The 25535-nt window shown below is 63.3% G+C and overlaps 2 protein-coding genes across 2 annotated transcripts in view; one reads left to right on the top strand and one right to left on the bottom strand.

Annotated features, from left to right (window-relative positions):
- Positions 1-2270: 2270 nt before the first annotated feature.
- LOC115645082 (forkhead activin signal transducer 3-like) lies at positions 2271-7926 on the top strand. Its single transcript, XM_030549484.1, has 3 exons — positions 2271-2543; positions 5491-5595; positions 6991-7926. Exons 1-3 carry the CDS (start codon positions 2271-2273, stop codon positions 7924-7926), a joined length of 1314 nt encoding a protein of 437 aa, XP_030405344.1.
- A 984-nt stretch (positions 7927-8910) lies between these two features.
- The window catches only part of KIFC2 (kinesin family member C2), a 32519-nt gene continuing 15894 nt past the window's right edge, over positions 8911-25535 (bottom strand). Inside the window, exons 5-19 of the mRNA XM_030553984.1 lie at positions 24167-24363; positions 23679-23744; positions 22583-22720; positions 21401-21598; positions 20675-20848; positions 20147-20294; positions 19765-19895; positions 18739-18850; positions 16752-16933; positions 14392-14496; positions 13806-13936; positions 12197-12320; positions 11742-11871; positions 10669-10898; positions 8911-10214 (exon numbers count right to left, since the gene is read on the bottom strand). Of these exons, the coding sequence (XP_030409844.1) occupies positions 10089-10214; positions 10669-10898; positions 11742-11871; positions 12197-12320; positions 13806-13936; positions 14392-14496; positions 16752-16933; positions 18739-18850; positions 19765-19895; positions 20147-20294; positions 20675-20848; positions 21401-21598; positions 22583-22720; positions 23679-23744; positions 24167-24363 (2192 nt within the window). The 3' untranslated portion in view covers positions 8911-10088. The remainder of the gene's footprint in view (positions 10215-10668; positions 10899-11741; positions 11872-12196; positions 12321-13805; positions 13937-14391; positions 14497-16751; positions 16934-18738; positions 18851-19764; positions 19896-20146; positions 20295-20674; positions 20849-21400; positions 21599-22582; positions 22721-23678; positions 23745-24166; positions 24364-25535) is intronic.

A 25535-nucleotide genomic window follows, 5' to 3' on the forward strand; every position in this document is an offset into this window, starting at 1 on the left:
CAGCGGTGACTAGGCTGAGAACCGCTGCCTAGCTAATCGGTGATGGACATGCCCAAAGCCAGCCTGCAAGGGTTTCTGTGGGGGACGTCTCCCTGCCCTGGCTATGAGTCACCCCTCAGCAGGGCGAGGCCTGGTCAATGCCTGGACGGGAGAACTCCAAAGAGAGGGTGCATCCTACCTTGAGCAGGGAGGGTGGGGGCGAGCTAGCAGGGTTGAAAGGCATGGAAACGTGCCCTCCTGCTGAATCCCAGGCAAAGGGCCAGCCCCCTCCCTCGATTACAGCAGCACCTACCCCCAGGAGTGCAGAAATCACAAAATTGGCTTAAAAACCACGAGATCTTCAAAGCCAAACACCCGGCCTCCGGGTTCCAAACCGAGCTGCAGGGCCCATGCCCTGGAAGCAGCAGGCTCTCTCACCCCCATGTCCTCCCATCCAGACCCCATGGGGAGAAGAGCCAGGCCTGTGGCTGAGGATAGGACTGGGGCCCTGCATTGCCACAGGACTGTGGTTCCCTGCCTGGACCAGCCTCCCATGGCAGCGGGTGGGAGGGTTTTATGCCTCTGGCTTCGTGTGGGCATGTGCCAGTCAATGCCCAGTGGCGTCAGAAAAGCCTTGCTGGCCGCTCCAGAGTCCTGCACATCTTCATGGCCCAGTGCCCAAATGCATCCCTGGGCAGGAGACGCGAACAGCAGGGCTGGGATAAGATCCCAAAGGGTAGAAATAGCTCCTTCAGGTCCCTGCCAGGGCCCCAGCTCAGGACTGTGCCCTGCAGGCCTTTCAGTGATGGGGCTTCCCCTAGGATGAGGAGTGGGAGGATGGGTGGCCCAGTGGTTAGGTACTAAACTAGGTTCCTCTTGGTTTCTCACTGCTTCGGCTGTCATCCCTACCTTGGGGGTGACAGAACTGCCCCAGGCCGCGGGGAGGCAAAATCTCTCTTGTGATGGCCAAGTGGCTGCATGAGCAGCCACAGAGACTCCAGTCAGTGCCCCACAGGGCCTGGACGACTCCTTGGGCGTGGGTCTCTCTATTCAGCCTGCTTGAGTTGATGACATTCAGTGAGGATGAATGCAAAGTGCTCCACTTAGGAAGGAACAATCGGTCGCCACACACACAATGGGAAATGACTGCCTAGGAAGGAGCAACGTGGAAAGGGGGGGGCATGGGGGGTCATAGTGGATCACAAGCTAAATGTGAGTCAACAGTGTAACAGTGTTGCAAAAGAGAGAGAGAGAGAGAACATCATTCTGGGCTGTATTAGCAGGAGTGTCGTCGGCAAGACAGGAGAAGTCATTCTTCCGCTCCACTCCGCACTGATACAGCCTCAGCTTGTGTATTGTGTCCTGTTCTGGGCGCCACATTTCAGGAAAGATGTGGACAAATTCGAAAGTCCAGAGAAGAGCAACAAAAATGATGAAAGGTCTAGAAACCCTGAGCTATGAGGGCAGATTGAAAAAACTGGGTTTGTTTAGCCTGGAGACAAGAAGACTGAGAGGGGACATGAGAACAGTTTTCAAGTACATAAAAGGTTGGTACAAGGAGCAGAGAACGATTGACCTCGTTAACCTCTGAGGACAGGGCCAGAAGCAATGGGCTTAAATTGCAGCAAGGGAGCATTAGGTTGGCTGTTAGGAAAAACTTCCTGACTGTCAGGGTGGTGAAGCACTGGAAAAAACTGCCCAGGGAGGCTGTGGAATCTCCATCCTTGGAGATGTTTAAGAGCAGGTTGGACAAACCCCTGTGGCTGGGCTAGACAATACTCTGTCCTGCCAGGGAGGTCCCTTCCAGCCCTACCAAGCTATGATTCTTCCTGGCCTCACCCCAGCTCATGGCTCCTAGGCCCCCCACCCAAAACCCTAAGGTAGCCAGGCCGAGCCCTGCCCTGTCACTGTACCAGGCCTCGCTCTGCCCAGGGGAATCTCAGCTCATCTGTGGCTGCTTGTCACCCCAGTGCTCAATAGAAGGGCAGTGCCCCAGGACGGCAGGTGCCCCCGCGCCAGGCGAGGTCACCCCAGAGCCAGGCAGGGCAGGTGGCTCTGGCTAGGAGCTGGCTGGGGGTGGCTCCTCCCCCCCAGCAGCGCTGTCTCAGGCCCCATTGAGCTGGGCTGCACAGTGAGCTGTGGGGGGAGGCGGGGGCCACTTCTCACCTCAATTAACCCAGGGCCGCCACCTCCCGCCTCCTCCCAAGCGCCCAGCCCCTTGCCCTGGGCCGCACCCAGCCGGGCTGGCTCCAGCGGGGGCCGAGCCGCCCATCAGCATGACAAAGGCGGCGATGGCCCCTGATGCGCCCACCGGAGAGCTCCCGACAGCCGCCGCTGGCGCCGGACCTTCCCCTTCACACGCTCCGGGCGCCTGGCCGGGACTGACGGACCCGGGCCCCGCCGGCCACCCCGCGCCCCAGCGCCAGCCCCAGCGCCGCGCCATGGAGCAGACGCCCCCGAAGAAGAAGCGCTACAGCCGGCACCGCAAGCCGCCCTACACCTACCTGGCCATGATCGCCCTGGTGATCCAGGCCTCGCCTGGCAGGAAGCTGAAGCTGTCCCAGGTACGGGCCCCCCTGCCCGGCCAGCGCAGCGCAGCGCGCAACTCGCCAAGGCCCGGATCGGGGCCCCCCGCCCTGAACCAGTGACCCCCAATCCCAGGCTGCACTTCCCCCCTTGGGTGCCCTGCAGGAGGCCGTGGGGCTCGGGAGCTGTGGGGCGGGGACCCCTGAACTCCCTGCGGGGAGCCCAGTTTAGGGTCACCTGCCCCGGGGTCAGCTCCGCTCTCAGTTTCTTGCCGTCTGCCTGCGCGCTGCGGGGAACTGGGGGGCATCGGGTGGTTATGGGGGGCGCTGGGGTGGAGTGGTGGTGGCAGGGCGGCGTCTCCGGTTTGGGAGTGATAGGGGCAGTGGCGGGGGGGGCGATCACTGGTTTGGGGAGCGGGTCGTTGGGGGGGTCACTGGTTCGGGGGGTGGGGTCAGTGGTTCTGGGATGGGGGTCACTAGTTCAGGTTTGGGGACGGTTGCGGGTTCACTGGTTCGGGGTGGTTGGGGAGAGGTAGGGGTCACTGGTTTGAGGTGGGGATGGGGTGGTTGGGGAGAAGTGGGAGTCACTGATTTGGAGTGGGGATGGGGTGGTTGGGGAGAGGTAAGGGTCACTGGTTTGGGGTGGGGATGGAGTGGTTGGGGAGAGGTGGGGTCACTGGTTGGGAGTGGGGAGGGGATGATTGGCAGAGGGGGGTCACTGGTTTCGGGTGGGGATGGGGTGGTTGGGGGTCACTGGTTTGGAGTGGGGAGGGGGTGATTGGGGGAGAGGGTCACTGGTTTCGGGTGGGGATGGGGTGGTTGGGGAGAGGGGAGGTCACTGGTTTCGGGTGGGGATGGGGTGGTTGGGGAGAGGTGGGGGTCACTGGTTTGGAGTGGGGATGGGGTGGTTGGGGAGAGGGGAGGTCACTGGTTTGGGGTGGGGATGGGGTGGTTGGGGGTCACTGTTTTGGAGTGGGGAGGGGGTGATTGGGGGAGAGGGTCACTGGTTTCGGGTGGGGATGGGGTGGTTGGGGAGAGGGGAGGTCACTGGTTTCGGGTGGGGATGGGGTGGTTGGGGGTCACTGGTTTGGAGTGGGGAGGAGGTGATTGGGGGAGGGGGTCACTGGTTTGGAGTGGGGATGGGGTGGTTGGGGAGAGGGGAGGTCACTGGTTTCGGGTGGGGATGGGGTGGTTGGGGAGAGGTGGGGGTCACTGGTTTGGAGTGGGGATGGGGTGGTTGGGGGTCACTGTTTTGGAGTGGGGAGGGGGTGATTGGGGGAGGGGGTCACTGGTTTCGGGTGGGGAGGGGGTGGTTGGGGGTCACTGGTTTGGAGTGGGGAGGGGGTGATTGGGGGAGGGGGTCACTGGTTTGGAGTGGGGATGGGGTGGTTGGGGAGAGGGGAGGTCACTGGTTTCGGGTGGGGATGGGGTGGTTGGGGAGAGGTGGGGGTCACTGGTTTGGGGTGGGGATGGGGTGGTTGGGGAGAGGGGAGGTCACTGGTTTCGGGTGGGGATGGGGTGGTTGGGGAGAGGTGGGGGTCACTGGTTTGGAGTGGGGATGGGGTGGTTGGGGGTCACTGGTTGGAGGGGTGGAGGTCACTGGTTTGTGATGGGGAGAGGGTTTGGGACGGTCACTAGTTTGGGGTGGTGAAGGTGGGGTCACTGTTTGCGGGGGCGGCTCTAGGGATTTCGCCGCCCCAAGCACGGCAGCCAGGCTGCCTTCGGGGGCTTGTCTGCGGGAGGTGCCGGGTCCCGCGGCTTTGGCTTGGCGTGCTGGGGCCTGGAGCCGCCGCTGCTGGTTTGGGGTGGGGCAGTGGAAGTGGGGGGTTACTAGTCCAGGTTGGGGGATGGGGTTGGTTCGGTGGTTCAGGGAGGGGGGGTCACTGGTTTAGAGTGGGGGAGGGGTTGGGAGGTCAGTGGTTTGGGGTGGGGGTCACTGGTTTGGAATGGTTCGGGGTGAGGAAATGGAAGTGGGGGTCACTGGTATAGAGTGGGGGAGGGGTTGGGAGGTCAGTGGTTTGGGGTGGGGGTCACTGGTTTGGAATGGTTCGGGGTGAGGAAATGGAAGTGGGGGTCACTGGTATAGAGTGGGGGAGGGGTTGAGAGGTCAGTGGTTTGGGGTGGGGGTCACTGGTTTGGAATGGTTCGGGGTGAGGAAATGGAAGTGGGGGTCACTGGTTTAGAGTGGGGGAGGGGTTGAGAGGTCAGTGGTTTGGGGTGGGGGTCACTGGTTTGGAATGGTTCGGGGTGAGGAAATGGAAGTGGGGGTCACTGGTTTAGAGTGGGGGAGGGGTTGGGAGGTCAGTGGTTTGGGGTGGGGGTCACTGGTTTGGAATGGTTCGGGGTGAGGAAATGGAAGTGGGGGTCACTGGTATAGAGTGGGGAAGGGGTTGGGAGGTCAGTGGTTTGGGGTGGGGGTCACTGGTTTGGAATGGTTCGGGGTGAGGAAATGGAAGTGGGGGTCACTGGTTTAGAGTGGGGGAGGGGTTGGGAGGTCAGTGGTTTGGGGTGGGGGTCACTGGTTTGGAATGGTTCGGGGTGAGGAAATGGAAGTGGGGGTCACTGGTATAGAGTGGGGGAGGGGTTGAGAGGTCAGTGGTTTGGGGTGGGGGTCACTGGTTTGGAATGGTTCGGGGTGAGGAAATGGAAGTGGGGGTCACTGGTATAGAGTGGGGGAGGGGTTGGGAGGACAGTGGTTTGGGGTGGGGGTCACTGGTTTGGAATGGTTCGGGGTGAGGAAATGGAAGTGGGGGTCACTGGTTCCGGGTGGGCGGGGAAGGCCGTGGTTTGGGGGGTCACTGAATCACTGGCTTGGGGTTGGGGTGCTGGGGGAAGACATGAGGTCAGTGGTTTGGGTTGGGAGAGAGGGTTTGGGGGTCACTGGTTCGGGTCCGGCAGGGATGCTTGGGGGTCCCCCAGCAGGGCCCGGCGCCGAGCCCTGCTCCGCCCATGGCCAGGGGCTCTCACCGCCTGTCTCTGGTTTCAGATCATCCAGGAGATCGGCGCCCTCTTCCCCTTCTTCACGGCGGGCTACCAGGGCTGGAAGGACTCCATCCGCCACAACCTGTCCTCCAACCGCTGCTTCTCCAAGGTGAGCGGGGCCGGGGGGGCAGTAGGGACGGGCTGGCGGGGGGTGATGGGACATGGGGGGCCGCAGGCTGGCGGGGGGTGATGGGATCGGGGGGGGCACAGGCTGGGGGGGATGATGGGCTATTGGAGGGCAGGCTGGCGGTCTTGGGGGGGGCGGTTAACCGGCTATGGGGTGACAGGCTGGTGGGGGGGGGTGATGGGACATGGGGGGCCGCAGGCTGGCGGGGGGGTGATGGGATGGGGGGCAAAGGCTGGGGGGGATGATGGGCTATTGGAGGGCAGGCTGGCGGTCTTGGGGGGGCGGTTAACCGGCTATGGGGTGACAGGCTGGTGGGGGGGGTGATGGGACATGGGGGGCCGCAGGCTGGCGGGGGGGTGATGGGATATGGGGGGGCGCAGGCTGGCGGAGGGTGATGGGCTATTGGGGGGCAGGCTGGCGGTGTTGGGGGGGCGGTTAACCGGCTATGGGGTGACAGGCTGGTGGGGGGCTGATGGGATATGGGGGGGGCACAGGCTGGCGTGGGATGATGGGATATGTGGTGACAGGCTGGTGGGGGGGGATGGGAGGACATGGGAAGCAGGCTGACAGTGGGGGAAGTGGGGAGGGGTTCATGGGGTTTGGGGATGAGGGCATGGGGGGGTAGGCTGGCAGTAGGGAGTGGTGATGGGGGAGAGGCTGGCAGTGGGGGGTTAACAGGAAATGGGGGGTCAGATTGATGGGAGAGGCTCTGACTCTGGGGAGCTCTGTCCCTGGAGAAATCCCCCCTCCCACAGGCTGGGGGAGGAGGCAGGCTTATGGGGGGGTGTCTCTGTCCCTGATGGGGGGGTCTCTGTCCCTGGAGAATTCCCCCCTTCCCACAGCTGGTGGGGGGGGTGTCTCTGACTCTGGGGAGCTCTGTCCCTGGAGAACTCCCCCCTTCCCACAGGCTGCCGGGGGGGGGGGCAGGTTGACAGGGGGGTGTCTGTCCTGGAGAATTCCCCCTTTTCCACAGGCTGGCAGGGGAGGCAGGCTTATGGGGGGGTGTCTCTGTCCCTGATGGGGGAGGGGTCTCTGTCCGTGGAGAATTCCCCTGTTCCCACAGTTGGTGGGGGGGGTGGTCTCTGACTCTGGGGAGCTCTGTCCCTGGAGAACTCCCCCCTCCCACAGGCTGACAGTGGGGGGGCAGGTTGACAGGGGGGTGTCTGTCCCTGGAGAATTCCCCCTTTTCCACAGGCTGGCAGGGGAGGCAGGCTTATGGGGGGGTGTCTCTGTCCCTGATGGGGGGGGTCTCTGTCCGTGGAGAATTCCCCTGTTCCCACAGTTGGTGGGGGGGGTGGTCTCTGACTCTGGGGAGCTCTGTTCCTGGAGAACTCCCCCCTCCCACAAGCTGAGCCCATCTCACTCTCTCTCCGGCAGCTGCTGAAGGATCCCGCAAAGCCCAAGGCCAAAGGGAATTTCTGGACGGTGGACGTGAGCCAGATCCCCCCGGACGCCCTGAAGCTGCAGAACACGGCCATCTCCCGGCAGGAGGCGGCCTCCTTCGCCAGCGACCTGGCCCCCTTCATCCTGCACGGGCAGCCTTACAGGGGGGGTCCCCAGCAGCTGCAGCCTGCAGCCAGCGTGGACACAAGCGCTCCCGTTCCCGCCCCCGGGGCCGATCCAGAGACTCAGGCCCCACAGGCCAGGCCCCGACTGGACACTTCCTTCTCCATCCAGTCCCTGCTGCAGAACCTGCACAAGGTGGACTTGAATAAGCAGCCTGGGGGCCAGGGACCGCCCAGGCCCGGGAGGAGCCAGGAGCCTTCTCCCTTCCTGCTTCCTTCCCCCCCTGCACTGAGAGCCCCTGGCAGCCCCAGCTGCCCCTCCAGGGGCCCTGGCATCCCAAGGACTCGCTCCTCCTCTGCCTCGACGCTGCCCTTGGATGAAAAGAGCCCAGGCAGCCCGCAGGCCCCAGCTCTGGCCAAGCGCCCCCGGCTGCTCCACGCCTTCCCGAGCAACAGCTCCGACTCTGAGGGCTCCATGTGCCGCACCCCCCCGGTGTCCCCCGGGCCCCAGCTCCCCCACTCCTATGCCATGGGCCTGCCCCCGCTCATCCCCACCTGCTTTTCCTTTCCCCCCATCCCCGGGCTGCCCTACCTCAGCTGCTGCCCCGCTGCCTATGTCAGCCCGGCGTACTGGGACCTCCTGCCCCAGCCCTCGCCGGCGCCCCCTCCCCCGCTGCTGGGCGTCCCCATGGACCTGGATGGCCCCTTCCCGGCCCTCCCCCCCAGCAAGGCCAGTCACACCCCTCACCAGGCGCCTCTTCCCTGGCACAGCCAGCAGCTGGTGCTGCCACAGTACGGGGGTTTCTGAGGAGCGCGGGGGCAGCCCCTGTCTGGTGCGGCTGCCGGGCCATGGCTGATGCTAAATGTGCAATAAAGGCCAAAATCAGGGGACGGGCAGCTCGCCACAGGCCCTGCCCTGGAGCCCAGCCTCTCCCGAGCCCCTGGCCTGCACCACGGAGCCGGCAGGCCCAGCGCGCAGCGTGGCCTGGCCACTGGGCTCCAGTGGGAGCGGTGCATGCTGGGGCGTAGCCGGCGAGCAGGACACAGAGCCGGGGCTGGAGGAAAGGTGGGGTGTCTCCCAGGGGCTGGGGCAGCCTGGGCTGGGCCTGCCCCAGTGGGAAGGTGAGCGGGTGGGGGTGGAGTTTGGGGGGGGTATGTGTGTAAAGTGTGCGCACGCACAGCTGTGAATAAAGGTGAATGGAGACTTGGCCGTGCCACTCTCTGCACTGACCCCATGACCTGCCCCTGCCCTACGCTGACCCACAGCCTGCTGCCCCCGGCTCCCTGAGCCTGTCCTGTTACACCACCCCCCCCCCAGCGCAGCTGTGACTTCTCACTATGGGGCGGGAGGAATAGGAGCAAGGTGAGCACAACCACAGGCAGCGGGGGGTGGGGGGGGACTTCATAACCTGCCCCTTGCTATGCTTGGCAGCCCCTCCCCTTTCTCCATGGGGTGGGGGGAACCCATGGCAGGAAATACAGAGCCTGGCCCCTCTGCCAGGGCACAGGGCCATAGGCATCGACTGAGAGGGTGTTTGGGGCTGGGCCCCACCAGCAGGGGGCCAGCGATTCCCTGTGGGGATTGCAGAGGCTGGCCAGTGGAGGGGGACGGCAGATGGGTAGCCTGTGACCCCACCCTGTCTGAGGGCGCAGGAGACAGGGTCCGGTGGTGGATGCAGGGATGGAGATTGGCATAGAAGAGGTGGGAGGAGGAGGGATGTCTCAGACCTGGGCCCCTCACCCTAATAAGGCAGCATGGAGAGCAGATTGGGGTGCAAAGGTTCCTCTTTATTACCCCTGCAAGCGTCCAGCAGGAATGGGGCTCAAGTAGCAGAAATAGAGCCTGGGGGCCCCATCCCTCCCCTAGCAGCCCCTCTGCCCCATTGGATGCAGACCTGGGGACAGGGCATGAAGGACCTCTCCCAGCAGGCAGTGGGGCAGGAGCACTGGCTGGGAGTCCAGTGCCCAGCTACTCCAGCAGGGAATGGGGCAGCACTGGTGGGGGGGCGGCTCCTAGTTTTTCCAGCAGGGGGTGCTGTGGAGGTGGCCAGCAGCATGGGCATGAGGATGCCTCCCTCCAGGCTATGGCACTAATGAACTTCTGGCCCAGAGCTCAGGTTCGAGGAAAGGGGAGGGGAAGAGGATTCCTCCGTGATCTCCCCCCAAGTGGGTGGCCAGGGGGATGTAGGGCACATGTGCCTGGCTTTGCATGTGCATTCGGACATGCATGTGCGGAGGAGAGTGCATGACTGTTCAAGGCAGCGGCTGCTCAGCAATTGTCAGGCAGTGCATGGGAGCACTGCTGTGGGGCAGGGGCAAGGCCCCCTGTTCACCCATTCAGAGAGCAGGGCGACTGCTCCGTGTTAGCACGGAGGGAGCATGCCTGGCCATTATGATAGGCCCTACAATAACAGTTTCGGGGTGGGAGCCCTTTGTCCCATACAGCCTTCCTCAGAGAGGGGAGACCCAGGACCCCCTCCCCTGGGCCAAGCCTTCATTCGCCCAGGGCAAGGGCTGCATGGGGGGCTGGGCGACCTGTACTACAGGGGTAATGGGGGGGGGGGCACATCACCTAGTCACAATGGGCCCAGAGTGGCCCTGCTCAGGCGTGTGCCTGGCCAAGAGACCCCCCCTTGCTGGAGCAAATCATAGCCCAGCCCCTTGCCCAGGGTGGGGGGTGTGAGCTGGGGACACTGCCGGGGTCCCCGCTGGTGGGCAGAGGGAACCAGCCTAGCATGGTCACCCTAGGCCAGGCCTTTCCTTCTCTGCCCTGTTGCTGGGCTCGGGGGGCAGGGCTCCACCGGCAGCCTGGTTTCTAGGACCAGACACCCCCGTGGGTGTGCTGGCTGTTGGAGGTGATTGCTCCCTCCCAGCTGACAGCCCCTGCCTACCCTGTCCTGGTGCCCCCTTGCTCTGCCACGACTGGAGACAGGTGGGGTTGCTGCCTGCGTCTTGGGCACAGGGACGGGCTCAGAGCTCGCTCTGGCCCCAGGAGTCGATCCTGCGGGAAGCTGGGCCCAGCTCCACCTTGCAGACGCGCTGGGCAAACTTCAGGGAACACATGGTCTCCCCCGCGTTCTTCTCCAGTAGCGAGATCTGTGGGGAGAGACGGCCGGAGTAAGGGGCCTGGTTAGAATAACCTGCCTCCACCACCAAGGGGCAGCGGGCCCCATCCCCCCACACAGGGGTCCCTCAGCAGGTACTAAGGGACATGAGTGGGGCGTGCGGGGTGGGACGACATGGGCCCACTGCTCAGATGTGCAGAAACCAACAGAGCCCTCGGCGACCCCCATATCGCCCTGGACTGGGAAGTCTGTTAGTCAGCAGCATTCTCCCTGCTAACCAGAGGCAGCAGCACAGGGTGAAATAATGTAGGTCCTACACAGACAACAACGGCTATTCCCCCTTTTTTCTGCCACATAACGGTGAATTTCCACAAGGCATTTCAGGTGCAGCAGCTCACGCGTGGGAGATGCGGCCTGTGGAGACTACAAACCCCAGCATGCAGTGCGGCCATTCCCCAGCATGCCCCAGGCCTGGCGGTACCCACCTGCACCATCATTACAGTCTTGTTGCCCTTGCCCAGGGAGTCCTGCAGCAGGTAGGTGAGCTTGGAGTTGCGGAAAGGCACATGGCCCTGCCTGGCTCTGAGGGCCTGGATCACCTCCCCCAGGGCCAGCAGGGACTTGTTAATGCTCTGAGCTTCCTTCAGCCGCTCGCCCTGCGCCCCCGACTTCCAGACCCGCTCAGAACCCGCCAGGTCCACCAGATTCAGCTTCCCTGGGGCGCCGGAGACACAAGAGGGGAGCCTGGGCTTTAGCAGGACCTGCACGGCGGGATCCGGGGAGCCAGGCAGGGCTGGGTCTGCCAGGAAGGGGCCAGGTGTGGGGTGCTTTTGGGGGAGCTGCAAGCCTTCCCTGCCTGCCCTCCAGATCCCCTCGCTCCCCCTCCAGCTGGCACTGGGCTCCCAGAACCGAACCACACCTAACACTGCCCCACAAGAGAGGAGCTGGGACCTCTCCATTTCCGCACACAGATGGGGGCACAATTTTGCATCAACAGTGATAAATCTGAGCCTGAAACTCAGAGCACATGGCCAGAGCCAGCTGACACAGGCCAAACTGCAGCACAGACATACCTGCGCAGACCAGCTGGCAGCCAGGAACGACGGCCGGTCCCTGCCCTGGAATCAGAGCCAGCCCTACCCTAAGCGAGCCCCGGGCAGCTTGACACCTCCGCAGCCGGCCATTCTTGCCTAAGAACCCCACATTGTCCTGAGAAGCCTGCTCTGACCTCAGTGCAGCCTCTGGGGGACCTCTGCCCCCACGTGGGGGTGGCTGGAGGAAGGCTCAGGGGCCTCCCACAAACACCAAGCCAACTCCCCCGGCCCTGGAAATCCTGAATCAGTGTGTCCCCGGCACTGACCATGACGTCCAAAGCCCCCAGCCCTCTTTCTCGCCTCCTGTCCATCAGCTGCTGTGGACAGACTGTCTCCAACGGCTCTGCCACCCCCAGGCTGTCCCAGGGCGTCTCTCCCTGTTGCGGTGCAGCCAGCAGGGGGTGACACGCAGCAGGCTGGGGATCCAGGAGAGGACTGTGGCGCAGGCCCGTGGCCGTGGGTACCTGAGGTCTTGGTGCCGGTGCTGCAGTTGGTGCCGGTGATGGTGATGGTGAGCAGGGCGTGGGACCGGGAGCTGCGCTCGTTCATGTTGGTGCAGTAGGTCGCCCGGTTCCTCTTCCCCAGCGACAGCATCTGAGACAGAGCCACAGGCCGAGGGAATGAACCCACCAGGAACAGGGGGAGCTGGAGAGAACCTCCCAGCCCCACCCTCCAAGGTGCAGTGACATGCAGCAGCTGCGGGGAGCCTCCCGCTCTGCTCGGCGAAGTGCCCGGAGAGCACCAGTCTGGACAGCACTGACTGAGTCAGTAGCACCAGCTAAGGGAGGAAGCAGAGGGGCGGCTGGACCAGGTTTCACCAATCGTGAGCACTGACTCCGCCCCTTTTAGCTCCACTCCGCCCCCTCACTCCTCCTCTGCACCCACAGGCCATGTGTGGCTTTGGCCTGTCCCCTGGTACCTTGCGGATCTCCCGGAGCCCCTGCACCTCCACACTGGTCAGGCCCGGCACATGGAGCTGCCCACTCCCGTCAGGGTTCAGCTTGATGTCCAGCTTCTCCTGCGGCTCCTTCCCAAGCAGATCCCTGCAGGGAGGTGAGAACATCGGCTCAGGCTGGGTCTCTCTCAGGGCGAGATGAGATGGTATCGAGTCTGCAGACAGGGATGTTAGGGAAGGGGACAGGCCATGGGGAGTCTAGGACCTAGGGCTTCACAAACCGTACAGAGCAATGACTGCCCTCTCCATGGAAATGCAGCCACCTCTGGAGTGGGGCTCTGAACAGCAGCTTAGAACAAATGAAGAGGAATCCTGGATCCAACTGAAGCCAACAGGAAGATTTAAGGTGGTTTTATGTTTCAGTTTAAATCTGCATCTCCAGCAGTACAGCGCCCCCTAGTGCACTGTGAGGTCCTGTCAAGCAGTGCTGAGAGCATCCCCTATAGCACAGCACCTCCCAGTGCTGCTCTGGGGTCCTGTCAATCATTGCTGATAGCACCCCTGCAGCACAGCGCCCCATAGGGCACTCTGGGGTCCCATCAGTCAGTGCCAAGAGCGCCCCCTGCAGCACAGCACCCCCTAGTGTGCTCTGGGGTCCTGTCAATCACAGCTGACAGCTCCTCCTGCAGTACAGCACCCCCTAGTGCTGCTCTAGGGTCCTATCAATCATTGCCGATAGCGCCCCTGCAGCACAGCGCCCCCTAGTGCATTCTGGGGTCCCATCAGTCTGTGACAAGAGCGCCCCCTGCAGTACAGCACCCCTAGTGCTGCTCTGGGGTCCCATCAGTAAGTGCCAAGAGCACCCCCTGCAGTACAGCACCCCCTAGTGCTGCTCTAGGGTCCTATCAATCATTGCCGATAGCGCCCCTGCAGCACAGCGCCCCCTAGTGCACTCTGGGGTCCCATCAGTCAGTGCCAAGAGCGCCCCAATCAGTGCCAACAGCACCCCCTGCAGCACAGCGCCCCCTAGTGTGCTCTGGGGTCCTGTCAATCAGAGCTGACAGCTCCTCCTGCAGTACAGCACCCCCTAGTGCTGCTCTGGGGTCCCATCAGTCAGTGCCAAGAGCGCCCCCTGCAGTACAGCACCCCCTAGTGCTGCTCTAGGGTCCTATCAATCATTGCCGATAGCGCCCCTGCAGCACAGCGGTGCCAAGAGCGCCCCCTGCAGTACAGCACCCCCTAGTGCTGCTCTAGGGTCCTGTCAATCATTGCCGATAGCGCCCCCACAGTACAGCGCCCCCTAGTGCACTCTAGGGTCCTGTCAATCATTGCTGATATTGCCCCCACAGCACAGCGCCCCCTAGTGCACTCTGGGGTCCTGTCAATCAGTGCTGAGAGCACCTCCTGCTGCACCCCCTCCCCCGTCCCAGCACAGCGCCCCCTAGTCCCATGCTGGGTATGGGGTCACTGTGGAGTGCTGAGTAGGTCCCTTGGCCAGAGCCTGCCGTGCTCAGGGGCATGACCCAGGCTCAGCCCACACCTCCCTAGTGCCTGGCCTGTGCGGTGGGGTGAGGAGAAGGTTCGGGGGGGGCAGGGCATTCCTAGCGGTGCGTGGGGCAGGCCCCCCTCTTACCGGATCACCTCGTTGTAGATCTCTACCATGCTGAGGGTCACCGAGTACTTCCACAGCCCCGCCCTGGCCTCCATCTCCTGGTACAGGGCCTGCAGCGCCCGCTGGTTTATGCCAGGGTCCTCAGGGACACCCTGGAGCCAGACAGAGACAGGGCCTCAGGCTTCTGCCCAGCACAGAGCTGGGGGCTTTGGGGGCAGCCTAGGCCCCCTCAGAGTCCCATCAAGATGGAAGTGTGTGTGGGCGTGTCCATGCATGTCACAGCCCGTTGGCACACGCGTGTGTAGCCATGTGGAGGAGTGTGCAGGTCAGGATCCCCTGCACTGAGCCCCGTGCTTCCAGGCAACTCTAAACGCCCACAGATGATGCCCCCTTCCCAAGGGAAGAAAGACAGATCCCAGTGCCCAAGAGCCGGAGACTGTCTGGGGGGCAGCAGGATTCCCATGTCTCTGGAGGGCTCTAGGCCTGGGATGTGGAGTGGGGTCTCTCCATTCCCCACCCCAGCGCCAGCCCTTCCAGGAACATGTGGAGCTAAGTGGGGCCGAACTCAGACTGGCCCCTTCCTCAGTCCCATGGCCCTGCCGCCTACCTCCATGGTGTACGTCTTCCCTGAGCCGGTCTGCCCGTAGGCAAAGATACACACGTTGTAGCCATCCAGACAGGACAGGACCAGGGGCTCGATCTCCAGGAACACCTGAGTGGGAGACAGACCAACAGACGTGTGTCAGCAGGGGGCCGAGGGACCCGTGTCCCGGTGGGGGGTGCAGGTTCTCCAGTGTGGGTGACAGCCAGCAGAGCTGTGGGGAGAGGGGCGCAGTGCAGGGGTGCCCTGAGCAGGCAGGGTGAGTGCTGGGGGCTGAGGCTGCCGGTCATGCAGGGGGAAGGCCAGTTACCTGCAGCCCTGGTAATCATGGCTCTGGTGGTCCAGGAGGAGCTCCAGGGTCCTGTCCCTGGCTAGGCACCTGGGGATCAAGGGGTCACAAAGCACCAGGTGGAAAGGTCAGCGCAGAATTAACAAGCCCTCCACAGGGGGGAGACAGTGCCCAGAGCTCCCCTGCTGCGATGGGCCCTAGCATGCTCTGCCAGACCACAGAGCACCGCCATACGCCGTCTTAGAACACAACACCCCCTGCACACCACTCTAGAACAGACTGCAAACGGCTCTAGAACAGCCCAAATGGCTCTAGGACAGTTCGGCTGTGCACTGCTCTAGAACAGATGTCATGTTGGCCCAGCTGCACACCGCTCTAGAACAGTCCACTCCATAAATACACACCGATCTAGAACAGGCCATCCATGCACTGTTCTAGAACAGTCCACCCAGCCACTGGTCTAGAACATACAGGCCATTCACCGATCTAGAGCAGCCAGACCTCACTCTGCTCTAAAACAGTCCACTCGCACAATCAGTACTTTCCCACTGCTCCAGAACACCCTGCACCATCCATGCAGTGGGAGTACCGGTCCCCACATGTTGGTCTGGAACACTTTGTCACCCATCAATCTAAATTGTTCCCAGAGACAGACCCAGAACACCACAGCCTACATGTCATTGTAGAACACTCCACATCACCCCCACACGCTGTCTTAGGACACCAGCCCCTTGCACTTTGAATATAGAATGTTCCACATATCGATCTAGAACGTGCAATATTTCCATTTACTTAGAACACTATAATCCACGTGGCATTTTTCAACCCTCTGTTAACTATTCTAGAACGTCTCCCCCCCCAAAGACAATCCTCTAGCACATTTGGGCCATAAACACTCACCTAGCTCACTATAAGCTCTTATTCTAGAGCTCTGTAGGCCACTATAGAACCCCATGCCATGCACTGATCTAGAACACTACAGCATGTGTCGCTCTCTAGAACACTCAGAACGGCATGCTGTCCTAGAATGCCCTACTCAGACCATGCTAGAATGCCCCCCACCCCAGTCTAGAACAACCTGGTCTGTGTGCTGATCTAGAATGCTGGCAACTCTTGCTGTTCTGGAACACGTCCTGCTCAGTGGTCTAGAATACCTCTCCTCCTCCTCCTCCTTCGCTGCTCCCCAGTGCTAGCACTGCTCTGACATGCTCCACTTTCTAGAATGCTTTTCTCCCTTCTGCCTGTCTTACTTCCCTGGTTCCTCTCGAACGCTGCACCTCCCCACGCCCTGGAACTCTCTGCCCTCCCCCACAGCCTTCTGGAGTCCCCCAAGCCCCGCCAGCATTCCAGCTCCATTGCATTCTGGGCTGCTCCAGGCTCTGCTCCCTTGGCAAGCCACTGCCCCATCCCATCACAGTGTAGATGTGGGGCTGGAGTGGGGCATATGCCCCAGCCTGCCCTCCCTCATTCCCAAGTGCTGCCAAGCAGTGCAGCTCCCTGATGGGGGCCTGCTGGCCGCACAGCAGCTCTGTGGAGGGGCTCCTGGTAGCACAGCCCATCCCACACCCACATAACTGCCCCAATCGCTGGGCTGCTGCTGCCCCGCGGCTGCCAGGGGACGGCCCTTCAGCCGAGCCCCACAGGCACAGTGCCTGCGCCACCCAGGCAGCGTGGAGACCGGCATGGACATGGCTAAGGGGCCCAGCACCCCTGGCACAGGCACAATGAGGGGAAGGGATAGCAAGTGTCTGGCTGCAGCTGCTGCCTTGAGACCACCCCCTGCTGGCCTGGGGGGCCACAGCTCTGAGGTGAAGATGCCTGTGGGCCTGGCCAGTTCTGAGGGGTGGCCCAGGCAGGGCACTGAGTCACCGGGCATGAGAAACAAGCAGAGGGTGGCTTAGACCCAGTCCTGCCGCCAGTCTGCGCTGTCAGAATGCCCCCGGGGCCCTGACTGCCAGCGGCTTGGGTGGCACCAGGGCCCTCGGCTCATGGCTGGCATCACTCTGGGGTCAGACGCAGGGTGCCCAGGCTGGCACAGACGGCATGGGGTATGGCAGGGAGTCGGGCAGCGGGTCACCTCCTCCTGCGTGGCCTCTGGCAGGAAGACCTTGTCCAGCTCGAAGGTCCTCTCCTTGCCCTTGTAGCGGGTGGTGACGCTGCTGTCGCTGCCGGGCTCCGTGCTGACAGCCGTGCTCACCTCCCCCTCCCGCTGGTCCACCTCCGTCACCGGCTTCAGGCGGCAGAGCACCCGGATGTTCCCTGGGGGCGGAGACACAGGGTCACGGGGGCTCTGCGGGGCGCTGGAGACCAGAGTCCTCTGCGCGGGACAGCCAGGGGCCCTCAGTCTCCATGGCCCAGCCGGCACCTGGCCAATCAGCGCCAATGGCTGCCTGGCCCATGAGAAGCCAGGCTGAGACCCCCAGCCCCCAAGGCCTGCAGCCAGGGGCAGGGCTGAAGCCAGCCCTGTGTGACCCCACAGCGAGCGTCCCCGAGCCAGGGCAGCCTGGGGAGGGGGACGCAGTTGATCGTATTCCTGCCCACTGCCCTGAGCCCGAGCAGCAGCACAGCAAGGTGGGACCCACCAGCAGCACCAAGGCCTGAGCTGCCCTAGAGACCAGGTGGCGAGCAGCCTGCAGACGTTTACCCCCCTGCCCTGTCGCCCCACTCCCCAGGGCTGCAGCCACAGGCAGGGCAGCAGCCTGGCTGGGAGGGGGCGCAGGGCACTTCTAGGGTCCCCGGTATTTGGGGCGGGCTCTCCATTCACAGCTAAGTCCCTTAATGGCAAGAGCCCTGGCTCTTTGGGGGACCCTCGGGTCGCAGCCCAGTGGGCACTGCCTTCTTCGGGGCCCTGCCCCCACGCTCGGACTATGCTCCTGTCACCGCCGGGGTGCAGCCCTGGCTCCTCAAGGCATGTCCCAGCCCAGACCCATTGGAAGGGACGTCTAAAGAGGCTTCTGTGGCTCAGCCCCCGGGTGTGGGCCTGAGCAGGGAGGGCTCCAGGGACTCGCACAGCAGCCAGAGCCCTGGGTGTGGGCCAGGGGTCAGTGCAGGAGGCCGAGCCCTGGGCGTGGGCCGAGGGCTCTGGGGGTCAGCGCAGGAGGCCAAGCCCTGGGCATTGGCTGGGGGCTCTGGGGGTTAGCACAGGTGGCCAAGTCCTGGGCGTGGGCTCTGGGGGTCGGTGCAGGAGTCTGAGCCCTGGGCGTGGGCCAGGAGCTCTGGGGGGTCAGCGCAGGTCGCTGAGCCCTGGGCGTGGGCGGGGTGCTCTGGGAGTCAGGGCAGGAGGCTGAGCCCAGGGCGTGGGGCAGGAGCTCTAGGGTCGGTGCAGGCGTTTGAGCCTGGGGCATGGGCTGGGGGCTCTGGGGGTCGGCGCAGGTGTTCGAGCCTGGGGCATGGGCCGGGGGCTCTGGAGGTCGGCGCAGGTGTTCGAGCCCGGGGCGTGGAGCTGGGCTCTGGGGATCACCGCAGGTGGCCGAGCCCTGGGCGTGGGCTCTGGGGGTCACCGCAGGTGGCCAAGCCCTGGGCGTGGGCTCTGGGGGTCGGCGCAGGTGGCCAAACCCTGGGTGTGGGCTCTGGGGGTCGGCGCAGGTGGCCGAGCCCTGGGCGTGGGCTGTGGGGGTCAGCGCCGGTGTTCAAGCCTGGGGCGTGGGCCAGGGCCGGGTCACAGGATCCTGGTGGCCTGGAGCCAGGACCACACCTGGTTTTCATGGGGTCTGAACCCAGCTGGCCCTGCTCAATGGGAACTACTGAAGCAGGAGGCGGAGCGGGAACGTCTTGGCTCCTCCCACACAGCTGCTCAGCCAATGAAAAAAAGACGTAGTTGTGCCCAGCTGTCATTGGCTGCTCAGTGACCCAGCAGGCAGGTGGTGACACCTGAGAGCCAGTTAACGCTTTCACGCCTGCCACACCCCCCATGCTTGGCTCTGAAAGTCCCCAACCCAGGAGAGCAACCAGCTGCTTCAGGCTCCCTGGGGCCTCTGCTGGGTGGGGCGTGGGGCCCATCCCGCCCTGCCCGTGGGCCCCCCATGGAATCCATCCCCCTGCCGCCCTGCCCCGGCCCTTCGCACCTTTCAGCTCCACCAGCTGGGAGTGGTACTTTTTGCGCAGCAGCACCTCATGCTGGTACTTCTGCAGCAGGTCCCGGCTGGTCTCCGACGCCTCGCTGACGGCCAAGCACATCTAGGGGGACAGGGGCGCTCAGCCCTCAGCCGTGCCGTGCCCAGAGAGCCAGGCTGAGTGCCCAGCACCGCCGGTGTTGGGGGCAGGGACTGGGGGACAGGGACACTCAGTCCCCAGCCGGGCCGCACCCAGAGAGCCAGGCTGAGCACCCAGCACCGCTAGTGTTGGGGGGAGGGACTCGGGGACACGGACACGGAGCCCAAAGCCGGGCTGCACCCAGAGAGCCAGGCTGAGTGCTCAGCACCGCTAGTGTTGGGGGCAGGACCTGGGGACAGGGACACTCAGCCCCCAGCTGGGCCGCACCCAGAGAGCCAGGCTGAGTACCCAGCACCGCTAGTGTTGAGGGGAGGGACTCGGGGACACGGACACGGAGCCCAAAGCCGGGCTGCACCCAGAGAGCCAGGCTGAGTGCTCAGCACCGCTAGTGTTGGGGGCAGGACCTGGGGACAGGGACACTCAGCCCCCAGCTGGGCCGCACCCAGAGAGCCAGGCTGAGTACCAAGCACCGCTAGTGTTGAGGGGAGGGACTCGGGGACACGGACACGGAGCCCAAAGCCGGGCTGCACCCAGAGAGCCAGGCTGAGTGCTCAGCACCGCTAGTGTTGGGGGCAGGACCTGGGGACAGGGACACTCAGCCCCCAGCCGGGCCGCACCCAGAGAGCCAGGCTGAGTGCCCAGCACCGCTAGTGTTGGGGGCAGGGACTGGGGGACAGGGACACTCAGCCCCCAGCCGAGCCACACCCAGAGAGCCAGGCTGAGTACCCAGCACCGCTGGTGTTGGGTACAGGGACTGGGGGACAAGGAGCAACTGCCTCCTTCCCCTGGACGGGCCTCGCCTGCCCCCTCCATTCCCCACGGGCCAGCCCCGCTTCTCCCTGACAGGCCTGGCCCCCAGCAGCCTCCTCCAGCCTCACCTGTCTCCTGGCCTCCCGGATGGCCGCCTCGTAGAACTCGGAGAAGTCGCACACCTGGCTGCGCAGGCTGGCGTAGTTGGTTTTCATGTCCTTAAGGAGGGGCTGCAGCATGGCCAGGCGCCTCTGGACACCTGCCAGGGGAGCAGAGACCGGGGGCAGCTGCCCTCAGAAACAGGCCCTCGCTAGTCCATCCCCCCACCCCTGCCCTACACAGGGATCCACTCTGCAGGGCTGGAATCTGCTCCCATCAAGTGCAAGGGATCCTCTCCCCAGGGATCTGCTCCCAGCAGGAATCTGTGCTGTTCGCCCATGGCTCAGGATCCCCTCCTGACCAGGGGCTTTCGGAGACGATTCCCCACCCCCCCACTCCGGCCTGCGGTACCTGTCAGCTGCTCGCGGAGGTGCTCCAGGTGCTGCTCCGAGCTTTCCGAGGCCTCCTTGACAGCCTCCTCCTTCTGGGCTTCCAGGTGGCTGATCTCTCGCAGCAGCTCCTCCCGCAGCTTGGCGATTTCGGACTCGTAGGCAGAGATCTGCAGGCGGGGAGACCCCTGGGTCACCAGGGAGGGCTCATCTGACCCTCCCAGGAGATGCAGGGGTCCCATGAGTGAGGGACAGGGCTCCTGGCTATGGCCTGGGGAGAGGGATGGGGGAGGTCGGTCCCTCCACAGGTGAGTGCCTGATCTGGGGGCTAGACAGAGCAGCTCCATTCCCCCACCTCCACCTGCCATGCCCAGGCCCTGGGGACCTGCCCCCTCTTTCATGGAGTCTGGGCTACCTCCCGTGCCCAATGGCCACCCCCAGGGAGGGGTCTCTCAGCAAAGGAGCAAGGAGCTGTGGGCCATGGTATTCTGCCTGTGGGGGCACAAGTTTGAATCCCGCCCACCCTGTCAATAGTGCCGCTCCTACTCACCTTGTGCCGCAGCTCAGCAGTCACCTCCTCCGAGCCTTGCAGCTGCTCGGCCAGCTGCTGGCACCGCTCCCCCTGGCTGGAGAGCTGCTCCAACAGCCCCCGGTTCCGCTCCTCGGCCTCCACCAGAGACCTCAGGGTCGTGGGGGACTCCACCTCCACCGTCTGGGTCACGTACTAGAGATGTGAAACGGATGCTGTGAGGGGCTGGGGAGTGGGGACCTCACTGCCCCCTGCTGGGGGAATCAGACCTGTATGTACGTGTGTGTGTGTGTGCGCGTACGTGTGTGCACACACACCCCCTGCTGGGGGAACTCTCTGTGTGTGTGTGTGTGTGTGTGTGTCACTGCCCCTTGATGGGGGAATCAGACCTGTATGTGCATGTGTGCGTGTGTGTGCGCACGCGCACTCCCTGCTGGGGGAATCGTGTGCGTGTGTGTGTGTGCGTGTGTGTCACTGCCCCCTGCTGGGGGAATCGCACCTGTGTGTGAGTGTGTGTGAGCGAGAGAGAGAGAGAGACTGGTGTGTGTGTGTCACTGCCCCCTACTGGGGGAATTGGATGTGTGCATGTGTGTGTCACTGCCCTGCGTGTGCGCGTGCGCACCACTGCCCCCTGCTGGGCGAATCAGGCCTGTGGACTCATGTGTGAGAGCAAGAGGATGCTCCTGCCCTCTAGTGGCCACAGAGGCAAACTGCGGCCCCGAGAAGCAGGCCCTGAGCTGGGCTCACCTGTACGTCGGGGGGCCGGTTCTGCTGGGTCTCCAGCATGCGCTGCAACTCCTGGATCCGCTCGTCCAGCCTGGACACCTCCTGCTCCTTCCGCCACTGCAGGGCGCTGACCTGCCCCTCCAGGCGCACCAGCTCCTCCAGCTTCTGCTGCAGGCATGTCTCCAGGTGCTGCACCCTCGACCTCAGGCCCTCATTCTCCTGGGGAGGGGCCGTGGGCAGGTCGTGGTTATGTGCCAGGAGGCTCCTCGGTGACCTGCCTGGCCTGATCTCCCGGTGCACTGCATGTGTGTGAACACAGGGGCGCCAGCCTGGAGCGGGTCCTTGGAGCTCAGGGTCCTATGTCCCACAGTGGTAGTGACTCAGGGGCTGGGCATAGGGGGGCTCTAGTGGTCAGTGACATGGGGGCTGGGTGGGGGGCAGGGCTCTAGGGGGCAGTGACTCGGGCTGGGCATAGGGGGGCTCTAGGGGTCAGTGACATGGGGGCTGGGTGGGGACATGGTTCTAGGGGGTCAGTGACATGGGGGCTGGGCATAGGGGGGCTCTAGGCATCAGAGATGGGGGTCTTGGTGAGGGGCATGGTTCTAGGGGGTCAGTGACATGGGGGCTGGGCATAGGGGGGCTCTAGGCATCAGAGATGGGGGTCTTGGTGAGGGGCATGGTTCTAGGGGGTCAGTGACATGGGGGCTGGGCATGGGGTTCTAGGTGTCAGTGACGCGCGGGCTGGGCATAGGGAGGCTCTAGGGGTCAGTGACATGGGGGCTGGGTGAGGGGCAGGGCTCTAGGGCTCAGTGACGTGTGGGCTGGGCATAGGGGGGCTCTAGGGCTCAGTGACATGGGGCATGGGTGGGGGGCAGGGCTCTAGGGGTCAGTGATGATGCTGGAGCTGGGCATAGGGAGCTCTAGAATTCAGTGACGGGGGGCTGGGTGAGGGCAGGGGGATGGGTCAGCGATGGGGGCACCCTCACCTTGGACAGTGTGGCAGAGGGCTGGGCACGGGGCGGCTCTAGGGGTCAGTTATGGGGGCCTGGGCGGGTGCTGAGTCAGCGATGGGGGGCTGTGGGGGGGCCCCTCACCTTAGCCAGCGTGGCAGAGGGCTGGGCATGGAGGGGCTCTAGGGGTCAGTGACGGGCAGCTGGGCAGGTGCTGGCTCAGCAATGGGGGGGCTCGGGGGGGCTCCCTCACCTTGGCCAGCGTGGCAGAGGGCTGGGCAGACACAGTCGCCAGCTGCTGCAGGAGCCCCTGGGTGACGCTGAGACTCTGCTTCAGCCCCTCGTTCTCCATCGTCAGGTTGTGGATCCGCTTCTCCGAATCTGTCACCCCCTGGAAGGAAAAGGGGGGTCAGGGAGCTTGGGGCCCCCCCACACGCTGCCCCCAGGAGCCTTGGCAACCGCACACACACACCCTGCCCCCACAGCAGCTGCCAGCTTTCCTCTCCCGCGGGAGCCCCCCCCCGCTTCTCTCATCTTCCTCCACACCACATTCTTCCTCCCCCCACCCTGGGGGGCAGGAGAGGGGCCAGGCCTGTAAAGGAGGCAGTGGGGGGAGAGGGCAGAGAGGACAGGGGTGGGGAGGGGGCATGCAGTGGGGGGCAGAAGGAACAAACCTAAGTGGTGCAGTGGGGGGAGGAGGCAGATGGGATGTGGGGCTGGGGGGATGCAGTGGAGGGGAGCAGAAGGAACAGGCCTAGGGAGTGGGGTGTGGGACTGCAGTGGGGGGACAGAAGGGACAGGCCTAGGGAGTGGCGTGTGGGACTGCAGTGGGGGGACAGAAGGGACAGGCCTAGGGAGTGGCGTGTGGGACTGCAGTGGGGGGACAGAAGGGACAGGCCTAGGGGAGGAGGCAGTGAGAGGGGAGGCAGAAGGGACAGGCCTAGGGAGTGGGGTGTGGGACTGCAGTGGGGGACAGAAGGGACAGGCCTAGGGAGTGGCGTGTGGGACTGCAGTGGGGGGACAGAAGGGACAGGCCTAGGGGAGGAGGCAGTGAGAGGGGAGGCAGAAGGGACAGGCCTAGGGAGTGGGGTGTGGGACTGCAGTGGGGGGACAGAAGGGACAGGCCTAGGGAGTGGGGTGTGGGACTGCAGTGGGGGACAGAAGGGACAGGCCTAGGGGAGGAGGCAGTGAGAGGGGAGGCAGAAGGGACAGGCCTAGGGAGTGGAGTGAGGGACTGCAGTGGGGGGACAGAAGGGACAGGCCTAGGGCAGGAGGCAGAGGGGATGGGGCTGAAATGGGGGACAGAGGCAAAGGGGACGGTGGTGGGCTGGGAATGTCCTTCTCCTCACCATCCCTGTGCGCAGCCGTGTCAGCTCCTCCTCTCGCTCCTCAATCTGCTGCTTCAGCTCTTGGACCTCGGGGAAAGACACATCCGATGTCAGGCTGCCCCCTCCCCATAGACAGGGGTACTGCCAATGTAGGGGTGCAGGGGCAGGGCAGGGGCAGCCCCGGGCATAAGGGGCTGGCTGGCGGGTGTGAACCCAGTGCCCACATTGGCCCAAAGCACCGTGAGGATGAGGAGGGTGCCTGTTAGCCAGGGTTCCTCTATAGCTCAAGGGCGCTGAAGGGATGGGTTCTCGCCCCGGTTCCCCAGGGGCTCATCCATCCCTGCCTTGCTAGTGGAGATCCCACCTGTGGAGTCCTCTCCAACCTGTGGTTCTCCCCTTTCTGGGGCTTTGCTGGAGGCCCCACCAGCCTCTCCTCAGCAAGAGCATCATTCCCGCTGGTGCCCCTACCTGCCATGGCTCCACCAGCAGTGCCAGCCCCTGGTTCTCACCTGCAGGCCGAAGCTCCCTGCCAGCTGCTGCTTCTCCCTCTCCCCCTCTTCCAGCTGCTGCTTCAGGCCTGTGATCTCCTCTAGCAGCTTGTTCCTCTCCCCATGCAGCGCACTGATGGATTCCACCAGCCGGTGCACGCCCACGGGGGTCACAGGTGGACACGGGTACAGGGGGCAAGTGGAGGGCGGCTTCTTACCTGGAGAGGAGGGGACATAGGCAGTCACTCCTAGGACATCCATGTGGGCGCAGAACTCCTGCAGGGGCAGGTGGGCCATCTGGGGAAGGGACGAGTGGGATGGGGAGATGCAGCCCACCACAGAATCAGCCTGGAGACAGAATCACCCTCCCCTTCAGTGAGGGGCAGGTGGGAACGTGCTCAGAGGGGTGGAATGGATGTGGGGGGACATTGTACAGATATTTTGGATGAGTGGGTAGATGGATGAGTGTTTTGCATGGGTGGATGGACATGGTAGATGAATGAGTAGGTGCACTGCATGGGCGAATGGATGATGGATGAGCTTGTTGGGTGGATGGCTGGATGGTGTGTTGGATGGACAGGTGGATGTGAGGGTTGCATGGATGAACAAGTGTGTTGGATGGATGGATGGATGGTTGTGTTGGATGGGCAGACGGATGAGTGTGTTGGATGGATGGGTGTGCTGGATGGATGGTTGTATTGGATGGTTGGGCAGATGGATGAGTGTGTTGGATGAGTGGGCAGATGGATTAGTGTGTTGGATGGATGGATGGGCAGATGGATGGATGGATGAGTGTGTTGGATGGAGGGTGTGTTGGATGGTTGGGCAGATGGATGGGTGTGTTGGGTGGATGAGTGTGTTGGATGGGCGGATGGCTGGGCAGATGGATGGATGGATGAATGTGTTGGGCAGATGGATGTGTTGGATGGGTGGTTGGTTGTGTTCAATGGCTGGGCAAATGGATGAGTATGTTGGATGGGTAGATAGGTGTGTTGGATGGCTGTGCAAATGGATGAGTTGGATAAATAAATGGATGGATGGATGTATTGGTGGATGGATGATTGGTTGTGTTGAATGGTTGGGCAGATGGATGAGTGTGTTGGATGGATGGTTGGGGAGATGGATGGATGGATGGATAGGTGGGTGTGTTGGATGGGCAGATGAGTGTGTTGGATGGATGGATGGATGGGTGTGTTGTATGGTTGGGCAGAAGGATGAGTGTGTCGGATTGATGGATAGGTGTGTTGGATAGTTGGGCATATGGATGAGTGTGTTGAACAGATGGATGGGTTGGGTGGATGAGTGGGATGGATGGATGGGTGTGTTGGATGGTTGGGCAGACAGATGAGTGTGTTGGATGGATGGTTGGGCAGATGGATGAGTGTGTTGG

Source organism: Gopherus evgoodei, chromosome 2 (genome assembly GCF_007399415.2).
Source record: "Gopherus evgoodei ecotype Sinaloan lineage chromosome 2, rGopEvg1_v1.p, whole genome shotgun sequence".
NCBI lineage: Eukaryota > Metazoa > Chordata > Testudines > Testudinidae > Gopherus > Gopherus evgoodei.

Excerpts from the sequence above, each read along its gene's own strand:
- LOC115645082 (XM_030549484.1), top strand. The coding sequence starts at position 2,271 with ATGGCCCCTGATGCGCCCACCGGAGAGCTCCCGACAGCCGCCGCTGGC. Across the intron at positions 2,544-5,490 it reads GGAAGCTGAAGCTGTCCCAG|ATCATCCAGGAGATCGGCGC; the intron begins GTACGGGCCCCC and ends CTCTGGTTTCAG. Across the intron at positions 5,596-6,990 it reads CCAACCGCTGCTTCTCCAAG|CTGCTGAAGGATCCCGCAAA; the intron begins GTGAGCGGGGCC and ends TCTCTCCGGCAG.